The 14,265-nt window shown below is 30.6% G+C and overlaps 1 protein-coding gene across 1 annotated transcript in view; it reads right to left on the bottom strand.

The window, feature by feature from the left end:
* Positions 1–11,838: 11,838 nt before the first annotated feature.
* The window catches only part of LOC105620131 (DENN domain-containing protein 1B), a 75,714-nt gene continuing 73,287 nt past the window's right edge, over positions 11,839–14,265 (bottom strand). The window contains 1 exon segment of the mRNA XM_012201639.1: positions 11,839–12,255. Within this exon segment, the coding sequence (XP_012057029.1) occupies positions 11,839–12,255 (417 nt within the window).

Raw genomic sequence — 14,265 nt, 5'->3', positions numbered from 1 at the left:
GATGGAAATCAGAGATATTTTTGCTCTTATTCAAAACTAATTTTAAATGTTCTCGCATATAAAATTTTATGAGCAAGTTTTTTTATCAAAACGAGATTTAAGACTTTATCGTAATTATTCTCCTAATTATTCGCGGTGGGGGGGGGGGGGGAAACTATTAACTACCTTGTATGTGAGCGAATCTTTGATTGTAGATTGCAAAAGATAGTGAAATTTGTCTTCCCTCGACATGTCGCGTCTTCGTGAATATGCTCTAGAATGAGAGCCAGTTTTTAATTTCGCTTCTAAATTTCCTTAACTCAATCTTAGGAAGCTTTAGCGAGAAGACTTTTCTGAGAAGTTACTATCGCCGATTGGCGAGTCGATATTTGCGTCGACTTTACTTTCATGAGGTTAGCTCGATCTTTATCTGGTGATATTTGATTGCATATTCATCTGCGGTTCCTTCGTAAGAGTCTCCTCTTGTTCATCAGCGTTGAACATTTCATCTTGTGACTTAATTCGCCAAGTTCAATTGCTCTCGAATAAATGCAAACTGTGTCTGTAACCTGTTAGATTCGGTTCTGTTTCTCAGCTTGAAAAGTGTTATATGGCTTCGTAAACGACGAGCTGCGTATAACTTTCTGTGATGATTTCAGCTTATCCTTCGTAATCGACAATATAACCTCTTATGGTCGTCTCTCTTTGAAAACGGTTAATGCAATGATATACGGTCGCCAGAATATTGTCACTAGAGTATGAGGGCCGTGAAATTGTCACACGAGGATAAAAACTAGAAATTAATTTTAATATTGAAGGTTTTACATTTAGTGAACTTGCTCGGATCGTTACAAAAAGAAGCGCGTACGCGAGCGAGAGCAAGCGTCTTGTATGCCCCCCTTGAGAGCGCGCACTTCATGCGCGGAGGAGAAAATAGAGCCTTCTCAGTATTTAGTTGATTCTTTGGTAGAAAGAGGAAAAAAGGAAGGAAAAAAAAAGGAATTGCTTTTCGAATAAGTAGAATATTATCGGAAAAAAATTATAAACCAGCATTTCTTTTCACAAAAATTTCGAAAGGCTACCAGAAAAGAAATGCGTATGTTTGGGATTCGAGACTTGCGAAAAAAATATGCGAAAAAAAATTGAATAGTTGCAAAAAGCACATTTTTCGCTTATAAAACGAAAGATATTGATTGTATGAAAAAAAATTCAATATAAAAAATGTAGGTATTCAAAATATCTACAAAATAAGACGTGGAGCACATCCATTTAAAATGGATCTATTAATTCAGTAGAAAATATTTATTCAGTAGAAAAAAAAATAAAAAACACCAAAAAAGGCCTTTTTTTCGTTTTTTGTTCATTGAGATTTAAACGCAAAGTTTCGAAATTCTCGTAAAATGTAGCTCTCATAATAAACAAATTCAGCCCTGGACAAGTCTGAAATGTTCATTAGTTTTTATAAAAAGCCATTTGTTCACTAAAAACCTGTCTATAAAAAACTTAATTTCTTCATCTTTGAGCGGTCGCATAGCAATTTATAGGAGTGATTTTTTTTCTTCAAGAATTGCATTATCACGTACATTTAATAACAAAATGATTTTTTGCAGTTAAACTATTATAAAACAATTTTAAAAAGTGGGTATCTTTCTTTGTATAAAAAAATAATTTCGTTAATATACGTTATATCAAATAATGTGTGAAGCATTCGAAATCTCACATTTTTCTACGAATTTAAAAAAAAGATTATCCTCCGATTATTAGGAACCGAGATAACAATTTTTTTTGTTAACAAATCTGTGACTCTAATTTAAGATTAAGAGTTCCGTCTGGTCCCAATTTATCAAGGAAGAATTGAATTTGCTGTTAAAAAAATCTCGAATCGTAACCATGAAATTAAAAAAAAATTTGTTTCTTGAATTTTTATTTTTTCGGTTTATTAATAAAAAATTACATTTGAGTATTGAGTGCATATCTGATTAGAAAATTAAATGTACAGAATTATTAGTACAAAATTGTTTTTGTGAATTTAAGTGCAAATACAAATATTACATAAACAAATAATAAATAATTTGTCAAACGTTAATGTAACTGTTGAATATAATTGCAAAATATATTTTTCATGTAACACTAATTTACTTTTATATTTGTGAAAGTTAGTGTTATATCTTTAACGGTTACGCTAACATTTGACAAATTATTTATTAATTATTTGTTTGTCATATGTCATATTTGCATCTGCACTTAAATTCACAAAAACAATTTTGTTCTGATAATTCCGTTTAATTGTCAAATTGAGCACTTTTTTACAGCATATTAAATAAAGAAACATAGCTAATGTGACTTAAATTTGTTAATCAGACATATTAATCAGATACTTCATATTCAAACGTGATGTTTTTAGTAATAAACTGAAAAAATAAAAATAAAAATTCAAGAAACAAAAAACTAAAAATTTCATGGTTACAATTACTTTGCGAAACATTTGATTAAACTATTTGTTTATATCTCGTCGAGCTACTCCAGATTTAAAAAAATCAGATTTCCACGTCAATTTATTATTGAGAAAATGTACATTTAGCAAATTTTAATTCACGAAATCAAATACGCGAATCACTGAGCGGCCCGATCTTCTCCACTTGACTGTGCGCCAGCTTCCCTCTTTCCGCCTGACGTGCTGCCACGCTCGCGTTTTTCAACTTTTCATTTTAAACAAACTTTTCCGGCAGTAATTCGAGAATTTTTTAACAGTAAATTCAATTCTTCTTTGACAAATTGGTGCCAGATGAAACTCTTAATCGAAAATCTTAAAAATTAGAATCACACAATGATTTAAAAAAAAAAAATTGTTATCTCGGCTCCTAATAATCGAATAATCTTTTTTTTATATTCGTAGAATATAAAGATGTCGAACAGATGTGCTTCACACAATTAATTAATATGATGCAAATTAACAGAATTATTTTCATCTTTTTATACGGAAAAAGATACCCACTTTTTAAAGTTTCATTTTATAATAGTTTAACTGCAAAAAATCATTTTGTTATTAAGTGTACGTGATAGTGCAATTCTTGAAGAAAAAATTAAGTTTTCTGCAGATAGGTTTTTAATGAACAAATAGCTTTTTGCAAAAATGAAGGCTTGTTCAGGGCTAGATTAGTTCGTCATTACAAGGGCTATTTTACGATAATTTCAAAGCTTTGCGTTTAAATTTCAATGAACAGAGAACGAGTGAAAAAAAAGCCTTTTTCGGTGTTTTTTATTTTTTTCTACTGAACTAATAAATGGATTTTAATGACTCATTTTGTAGTTATTTTAAATATTTATATTTTTTATACCGATTTTTTTTTCATACGATCAATATCTTTCGTTTTATAAGCGAAAAATGTGCTTTTGCAACTATTCGATTTTTTGTTTGCATATTTTCTTCACAAGTTTCAAACATACGCATTTCTTTTCTGATTTCAAGACTTTCGAGACTTTTGTAAAAAGAAGTGCTGGTTTATAATTTTTTTCCGGTAAAATTCTGCTTCTAGTGAACTATTCTTGCTCATAAACTCGAGTTTATGAAGGAGGAATGTATTATATAACGCGCATGAAAAATCATAAACAATTAAATATCTCGTAAACTGTTGCGTTTTAACGTTGCGTTGATTATAGTATTCTGAATTAATGAGAGGGGTACACTATTACTACAATTTATTAAAACTTATATGTTATTTAGAATGCCCCCCGTCCTTTATTGATGCCTAGAGTCGCCGAGCGACTGAGATGCCGAAAAAACATTTTCGGTCGCTTGAAATAAGTGACTAATGTAAAAAGGAGCTCGCTGTCTCGTTCACTCTCAGCTTGCCGCAGGCGAGCATACGGACATGAGCTCGTGTTTGTTTGTGTGTTAGAGAATCACACTACGATAAATAGCCGAAATAGGCGTGGAAAAATGACGTTTTGACAATGAAATTTATGTTGCGTGCCATTTCGTTATTATTTGCTTAATTGTGAAAATATGACTTGTCTCGTACTTATCGAAGCCGTAATTATCGAAAACTAAAATTATCTTGGAATTTTATATGTAAAAGTGTATATTTTTATTCGTTTCAACTATCGGATCGTATGTTTCTGTCCGAATATAGGCTCATTTTACGTGCCTTTTACGACCATTTATTGACAATCAAGGGACAGAAAGGGCAGTTTTCATCGATTTTTACAAGTGTTTTAAAGTGATCATTTCGTTTTATCTAAATTGTTTTTATTTAAAAATGGCATGCAATATAAATTAACGTATCATTCTGATGTCACGATTCCAACATGGCCGCCGCGACTAGTCAGGAACCTTGATTGTAATTTTTAATTATAATTAAATTATAATATTGTAATAAAAAAAATTTGAGAGATTAATAATAATAGATTTTGTATAAGTGTTCGTGTACATCGGATCATTGGAACATCTATCTATTTTGACATCGCAAATATTTGAATACTTAATGCATATAAATATTTATAAGACTATATTTATGTAATTGAGTATTATGAAAATTTAGATATAAATAAAAGAGAAAGTAATTTAGAAATTATAATAATATCCTAGAATTTTATTAGAGAATATAATATTATACGCAATACTATTATTTTTGTAAGTATAATAGTGGGTTTTATACGAATTTTTAACATTAATTATTAACAATTAATCTACATATTAAAGTTATGAAGTATGTTAATTTTTTGTTTGTCCAAATTTATCATTTTCTAGTCTTTTTTACTGTTGTCAAATAACAATTTTATAATAATATAATGTATCTCAAACTGCACAATCCATAAAAAAATAATGAAATAACAAAAAAAAGTCAATTAAATAATTATCAATTATAATAGAAATTGAAATATCATACTGGGCGAAATATTCGTTCATGTCAGATGTCATTAATTTTTAATACAAATAAAGAAAATCTTACTTATGGCGCGAAAAACATTCTGATAAATGACTGTGTGCATATTGTGATAATTTCCCAGCAAATAGTTGTTCCCAAATCATTGCCAAATTGATATTAAATTCCAACATAATTAAACCAGAGCTACTATGTCCATAATAGGATATAATGTAAATCATATCTGAAGAACATATTCTGAAATTAAATTGAAACCAATATTAAAATAGATTTGATCATAGCAATATGACAGATTTATATCAAATATAGATCAGATCTGTAGTTAAATATGTTAACAGAATGGCACCAACTACAGCCCAGATCTGTAGCTAGATATGCTAACAGAATGACATATACAAGCAATTCAATTTTATTGCTGAAATATTGTCGTGTGTATTTTAGAATGATATTAATAAATTATTAATTGACAATCACATTCTAAAATATACACAAAGTTATAAAATAGTCAAAAATTCAGAGATCTCATTCGAAAGAATTTGGGAATTTCCAGAGGATTCTTCAACTTGATTTACGTACATCTTATATACTCTTGGCATGATTCTGTAACTTCAAAACGATATTTATTGGTGTCGCTAACTAGCGACGTTTGTCGTGCAACCGACATGAATCAAGGCTATTCTAGAAATTACACACACCGATACTAATCATTGCAAGCAACATTCATCGATACAGCTTTAATGATATTTATCGATAATGTACAGACAGATCAAAATAAAAAAAAAAATTATTTCAGTCAATAGCATTACAGCTCTCAAAGAAATGTAGGCAGTTTTAAGACGTTTAGTATACATTCATGTATATGTTCTTTCCATGGTTTTTTTCTGCGGTTTGCTTCATTTTGTGGGTTTATTATATTGTAATTTTTTCAGATATTAATATTAAAGGTTAAAACATTTGTATTTAATGAGTTATTTATTTTTTTATATATAATAAATTCGCACATGATTTCTACTTGCATAACTCTCTTTAATATTGTGTTATTTAACATTATTTAATTATTCATTATTTAATTTGTATTTTTATACAAATATATAAGAAATAATATATTAATAACCTAAGGTATTGCAAAATATCAAATCAAAGGAAAATTTTACTTGATATAAAATACATTATGTGTGATAATGTATATATATTTCGAGTAAAATTTTTTAAAAGACATTTTGGAATATAGTGTTAAATAATATTAATGGTTCTTTTTCAAATATAAATTACAAATAAGGAAAATTACATAATATATGATGTACGATATTATCTATATTATATTATATAAACATATTATATAAAATACTTTAATGAGATTAATTAAATATTTAAAAAATATTTGCTTTATATATTAGGTGTACAATTTTGCTTCCGCCGTTTTTTTTCCGAAATTCGAGGCTTTATTGTAAAAAACTGATTATACAGTTATGATTCAAAGTATTGTCCATCGCTGGCCACTACTTTCTCCCATCTTTCGGGTAGCGTACGAATCCCGCGTCGAAAAAACTGGTCATCTTTTGAGGCTATCCACGAATCGATCCAATTTTTTACTTCTTCATAAGACCGGAAGTGCTGGTCAGCCAGGCTGTGTGCCATTGATCGAAACAAGTGATAGTCAGAGAGAGCAATATCTGGAGAATACGGCGGGTGGGGTAGGACTTCCCATTTCAACGTTTCCAAGTATGTCTTGAACACTTTCGCAACATGGAGTCGAGCAGCATTATCATGCTGCAAAATCACTTTATCGTGTCTCTCGTTGTATTGCGGCCATTTATCTTTCAATGCTCGGCTCAAACGCATCAATTGCGTTTGATACCGATCGCCTGTGATTGTTTCAGTCGGTTTTAACAGTTCATAATACACTACGCCGAGCTGGTCCCACCAAATACAGAGCATGACCTTGGACGTCAAAATCACCGTTCTTGAAGCGTTGAAACCACTCACGACACGTTCTTTCACTAATAGCGGTCTCACCAAGTATTTGAGAGCGTTCGATGAGCCTCAGCCGCAGATTTCTTCATATTGAAGCAAAAAATTAAAACCTCCCGCAAATGACGAGAATTTGACTCATAACTGACATTTTCAATCGAGAATAACTTTATGATGCAGACACAAATCGACTAATGTTTCTATGGGTTATGTTGATAGATGCCCAAGTTTATTGTATGACGTCTATGATCTATTTATTTCGACCACCACTTACCGCTAAAGCCATCTATAGGAAAACGGTGGAAGCAAAGTTGTACACCTAATATGTGCCTTCAATGTACTTAATAGGTTATAGCGATTTTTACTATTTTAGTTGTCGTTAGTAAGTCCAAGGCTGTGTTCGCTTTGACGCTCACAGACGCTTGTGAGCATCAATTGTCCTTGTTTAATATTTAATAAACATCAAGAATGAAATGACGCTTGAAACATTGTGAGTGCCAAAACAGCCCAAATGTGTCGATACGACATTTTCGTCATCGACTAACCAGGGAGGATCACGTTAGAGTTAACGACTATTATCGTGAATTAACGATGAATATTGTTTCATATTTGTTGATAGCAGCTGTTGCATAGAGCTCTAAATAAACATGCACGTCAATACGAAATCGTAGTCAAACCAAATCAATCGTTCACACGCACGCATACATGTGGATGTCGTGAGAATCGGTATTTCAAGAAGAAGAAAACGTTGTCCCAAATTAGAGTGATGATCGGCGCATATGATCGTTAATTCGCTTGTGATTGTCTGAAACGCCGCCGCCGCTAACCGTGGTCTCCATGTTTTCGGAAACACCAATCAGAAGAATGATCGAGGACCCGTGGGGGGTCGTGATGGCGTGGAGATACTCTTTCGATCACGAACCGAGCAAGATCGTATGCGGATCGTATACGAATTCGGAATGAAGCTAGTCCCAGAACGTTTTGCATGCGTGATCGTGACTCAGGATTTCCCTTAGACGTCGTCGCGAATATAATCCGGCCACGGGTTTACGTAGTGACTCGACAGCATGTTGTCCCCAGGTATTGTCCGAAGGGCGATCCAGGGATTCGAGTTTCCCTAGGCGAAATCGCCGTCTTAAATACGCGGTAACAAGCCACAGAGACAAAATGTATTTTTTAAGCGTTTTGTGCTTGATATGTGATTTGTACTTGAAGAATTAATATTGTTTAGGGTTACATTCCAAGGTGTTCTTTAAAAAATTTTATTCGGAATATATTACTATATATTACGACACGCATTTTATATAGTAAAATTTTCAGAGATGATGTTTTACAATGTAACTTACGTAAGGTTGTTTGATATATTTCTTATATTATATTTATATAAATATATAAATTTTATATTTATATAAATATTATAAGTAGTTATATAAGTAGTTATATAAATATTATATTTATATTATATAATATAAAAATACAAATTAAATAATACAAATTAAATAATGTTGAATAATACTATATTAGAGTTAGAGAGCTATGCAAATCACGCTAGAAATCATGTGCGAATTTATTATATATAAACAAATAAGTAAGTCAATAAATACAATCGAATATTTTAACTTTTAATGTTAATACCTAAAAAAATTACAATATAATACACCTGTAAAATGAAGCAAACTGCAGAAAGAACCGTAGAAAGTTGCATATATATATATATATATATATATATTTGTATTGGGTCGTTCGGAAAATTCGTGCCGACTAAAATTTAAATTTTAGTATTTAGTATTATACATTAATTAAATTAAAATTTTCTGCGTTTCAATTTTCCTTCAACATCGACACGAACTTTCCGGACGACCCAAATATATGGATGGTATACTAAACATCTTAAAACTACTTATATTTCTTTTAAAGTAATGCTACTGGCTGAAATAAATCAACATCCAAATATCCACTTCACTAGACATTTTTTCACTAGACAGAAAAAAACGGAAAACTCCCCTTCCTAGATGTTCTCTCTAAAAAAGCTGATGGTACCTTAGGCCATCAAGTATAGAAGACCAATACACACATACAGATAGATATCTACATGCCGAGTCACACCATCATTCAACACAAAAGTCAGTCTGCAATCAATTCACTTGTTGTAGAGCTTTCACCATCTCTGACAAAAAACATCTACAGACAGAATTCAATCACTTAAAAACAGTCTTACAGAAAAACGGACAAAAAGACATAATCAAAACAATCAATAAACAGGCAAAGACAACGGACACACAATCAGACGAGAGGATCCTATCTATTCTCCCATATGTCAAAGGAACAACAGATTGGATTGACAGGATATTTAACAAACATAATATCCGAACTATCTTTAAACCACCCAAAAAGATAGGACAAATCTTAAGAAATCCTAAAAATCAAAGACTTCCCTTCAGCTCCGCAAGAGTGTACAAAATACCTTCCTGCGGGCAAGTATATGCAGAAACTGGGAGAATGGTCAACCTACGGATAAAAGAACACTAACGTGATGTCAGATTAAAACACATAAATCAGCACTATCAGAACACAAAATAAGACATCATCGAAATAAGACATCAAATAATGTTTGACAAAATGACCACAACAATCAACATTATATCATACTTTCCAAGAAAGTATAGAGAAGCCATAGAGATACAAAAACACTCTAAAAATCTAAATAGAGATAATGGCTACAACATAAATAAAATATGGAAAACTATTCTCCCGGTTAATGAGAATTGACCGATTCCCCTCCCCCCCCCTCCCACCCACAATTCTCTTCTTTCCTTCCATCACCCCAACAAATAGCGTAATATATAAAAGGAGAATGATCCGGAGAAACAGCTCAATATCAGGTTGCTCCTCGCCCTGATGAAGTGAACTGCAAGGTTCACGAAACGTTGGCATTCCAAGAATGGATCTGGACACGGAAGAAATCCGCGAAACGCATAATCTTTAGGCTGAAATAAATTTTTCTTTACATTTTAATTTGTCTGTACATTATCGATAAATATCGTTAAAGCTGATAAATATCGATAAACGTGACTTGTAATGATCAGTGTCGGTGTGAAGAAGCCTTGATCCATCCCTGTCAGTCGCGTTAGCGACAAACGTCACTAGTTAGCGACAAATATCATTAAACGCACAAATATCATTAAAAGTTATAGAATCGCGCCTCAGATTGTCCTATCATTGGCTATTAACGATAGCGACAATTACTTATTAAGACGTTTAGAAAATCTCACATAGTAGATGTTTTCTTTTTGATAAGCGAGTTCATCTCGTGATGGGATCGCATATGATAATGACAAATCTTGCTCAATTTTTGTTGACAATTTGCCATAAAGTTAGGTCAGCAAAGTTTGCTCAGCTTTTGTTTATCAACTTGCTGTTAAATTACTTGCAAACCTTGCTTAGCATTTGTCGACAATTTGATCTCATATTATCAGTAGATTTTGTTCTTTACTTGTCATAAATTTTTTGACAGCTTTTGATACAACAAAATTTGCATCAATTTGGTTCCTTTTTTCTTCAAAATTTGCAGCAAGATTTTAGAAGATTTGTTTTTGATAGGATTTGGTTATTTTGCCTACTTCAGACTGGATGTAGTAAGCGTCAAGCAGCGGAGCAGCAACCAATCAGCAAAGCGATATTTACAGTGGCGTAAAAATATCGCTTTGGTTGGTTGTTACTCCGCTGCTTTACGTTGCTGCGTCCAGTCTGAACTAGGCATATCTGAGAGCATATTTTGTGGAAGTTTGTTAACAGCTACTGGCAATAAAAGTATGTTTCCTATTTGCAGCAAATCGGTATATTCTGTTGTCAACATTTGCGATTGTAGAGAAGGTTAAGAGTTAACACATGTTTATGAATTATTGAGTAACACCTAAGATAATCCTTATATCAGTATTAATACAATGTTTAAGGCAAGGGGATGCTGGAGTAATCCTGTTTTACTAATAAAATGTAATTAATTTTTAATCCTCCAATCTCTTAATTGCATTTATAGATTTAAAATTAAAAATTTTTTTACACAATTAAAGACAAACATAGTGCGCAGACAACAATTTCATATATAAAAAACAAGAAATTAAAAAAATTATAATTTTATCAGCAAATTATAGTTTCTGTAGTTGACTCCTGATAACATGTGTTGCGTATAAGAAGAGATTTAGATCTTGTATGCTTGTATGTTTTAAATAAACTTAGATCACTAGAGATAAAAAAATAATACTATATTTGTACAAATGAGCTAGGGGTCTTATAAAAAGAAAGGAGAATTTAAAAATTTCATTTGTATACAAATATTAGTATACAAATGAAATAGTTTACAAATGAAATTTTTAAATTTTCAATGAACAAAATCGATGCGAAGAATAAAACAGAATACTAATTATATTTAGTAATAGATACTGGATGCAAAAAGTTGCAATATATTATTTTAATACTTTTTTAAATGTTTTATTAATGCTTTGTAAGCGCTGTGAGCTTAGGAAATATTATCGACATCAATCAAGTTCGGCCATTTCCTTCAGCATTTTCTTAATATAAAGATATCTAAATGCGTAATGTATAAAAGATACTAATACTGTATTTACAATTATAATATGCATGTATATATACATAGTTAGTATATATTATAAGTAATATTTTAAAGGTTTCAAGAGGCGATTAAATTAAGACAAAAATATGACGATATATCCGAAATGATGTCCGAAAATATGTCCAAACATATATATGTTTATTCATCAAAATAGATGGAGGTGGCTTTCAAAATTTTTGGAAAAAACGAAATTTTTTCTTCAACTTTGGCATTTTGTATTCTTGAAATTAAGCCGTCTCAGATATATAGTCATATGGAAGATTTAATATAATGATTGTGAGGAACTATGCCTTAAAATCTTTTAGAGTACTTAATTATTACTCTGTATGTACAATACATACATACATACATACGCACGCGCTCACACATAATTTACTCAAACTTTGTCCAATTATTTTGTGATTTAATGATAGGTACATCCAATGTTAAACTGAATGTGTCCATTGCATCATTAATACTGTTGTCACTTTGATTACAAGCAGCAGTGTTTATTGTGAATGAATTATCACTATTAGATAAGCTAAATTTATTAAAATCTATACCGTACGCTTGTAATAAATCCGTATCACCCACATTATCGGAAGTCTTTGGCTTGTCAGTTTTGTGCGATGGTTGTTGAAAATAAGGATACAAGGGGTTACTAAGACCTTCGCCCATTTCAGGTAAATGTAATGATTGACTCATCTGTTTTGTGCTCGAAAATTCGGAAGATTTAGATAGAAGCGGATCAAAATCGTCATTGCTGTTTATTGAATCTAACCGTATTAAATCTGGGACGTCAGAAGAATCCTGTAAAAAGAAACACGCATTAATTATTCCAGTTTTATTAATTAATTGTAACAATAATATGCAAGAGAATAACATGAATTTTCAATTTGTAATATTAAAATATTATTTTTAAATTTTTGTCATATGTTTTTGTAGTACTCATTTAATGGAAACAGGGATCGTTAATATTCGATGAGTTTTTTAATAGATTAAGAATGTTTTATATATATTTTCAAAATGATAACAAAATTATAAAAAAAATACAGATTTAAATCATATTTAAAAATAATGACAAATTTGATGACAAATTTGATTTACTACCTGGATCATAAATTATTTTAAGGGGGAAAGGGTTTAGAGTTGGAGCTGACATATACATATATACATATATATTCTGAATACTTTAACGAATAAAATCAGCCACGAAAGTTTACAAAATATGAATAACTGAGGACCATATTGAATTTAAAAGCGATTACACGATTTGTGTACTACTCCGTGCCATGATAACTCAAAAACAGCTGCAGATATCGACTTCAACATTTTTTTTTTAAAGTAAAAATAACAAAATTTTCCATAAACTAAACTTACTTTTGCAGATAAAAATTTATTTTTTAAATCCGTTTCAATAATAAATAACATAAATTTTTCGACATTTCTTAATTTTTAACCGTCATTTTTATAATTTTCAGATTTTAGGTTCAATTTATAGATTAGAATTTTACCAATAAAATGGTATCAAGAAAATTGAAAAATTCCAATTCGTTTACGCGAAATCATGGCAAGAATGTAGCAGTGCGCAAATCGCATAGTCGCCTTTAAATATGAATACCAATATTGCCCTCAATTATTCTTTGTGGATTTTCGTGAATGATTTTATTCGTTAAGAAAACATTCAACAAAACATGCTAAAAAGAAAATTTATGTATGTTTATTCGTTTATCCATGACATTCAAATTTTACATAATTTTCAATCGTCCAACTTTTCCATCATCCTTAATAAGCAAGGCAATATTTTTTTAATCTGTGATCTAATAAAAATGTATGGAAATGTATTATAAAATAAAAAAGCTCAATTTTTTAATATAAGTAAATAATATTCAAGATTATTTTTATGTATAAAGTTACATTGCATGAACTATGTTTTAAAAAATAACTAATTTCATTTTAAGGACGCAAATTATCAGGAATTGGAAAATTACTATCGAATAAAAAAATAACAAATTACCATTACTAATTACCGATTTTTAAAAGTAATTCATTATAGTTACCGTTACTTGAGAAAGTAACTTTTCATTACTTTTCCGTTATTTTTTAAAATCAATGACCAATCACAGCGGATAGTGCCTAGGGACTTTCTAGTCTCGAGCGCTATGGCTTGTGTCCAGTCAAACCATATTCAATCGTATGCAAAGTAATGATAAAAGTAACTGTAAAATTCGTTATTACAAAAAAATGTAATTACATTAGGTTACCAAAAAAAGTAATGTAGTTACCAATAAAGTTATCAAAAAAGTAACTTGTAACTGAAAAACTTCGTTACAAGTAACTTCCATTCCTTGTTTATTATGTAACTTCACAATTGACAGTTCAAAGTTGTAGAAAAAGAAAATGAGAACGATTTCATTAACAATTGTTTGTTCTGTGTCGATTTCAAAATAGAAAATCGAAAAAAACATTTTTATATTTTGCTGTATTACTTCTAAAAAAGAAGGAATGCTGTGCAAGCTCATAAAAAAAAAGTTATGTGATGTGTACTGTGAAGATATCCTAAAATTACGGCATTGTCAGAACTGGTCTGCTAAATTTCGGTTTGGCGATTTTGATGTTAAAGATGCACTACGCTCAGAAAGTCCAATAGAAGTTGAGACTATAAAATAAATTGATCAAATTCAATTACACAAAAGATTGCTGACAATCTTAAAATGATAAAATCGAACGTTGGAAAAACCATTTAAAATAACTTGAATACGTTAATAATTTTTAAAAATGCAATTATTTTTTGGCCAATCCAATAAATAAAAATGTAAT

Source organism: Atta cephalotes, assembly GCF_000143395.1.
Source record: "Atta cephalotes unplaced genomic scaffold scaffold00024, whole genome shotgun sequence".
Taxonomy (NCBI): Eukaryota; Metazoa; Arthropoda; class Insecta; order Hymenoptera; family Formicidae; genus Atta; species Atta cephalotes.
The sequence above is the reverse complement of the archived record's forward strand: the minus strand, read 5'-3'. Positions and strand labels throughout refer to the sequence as shown.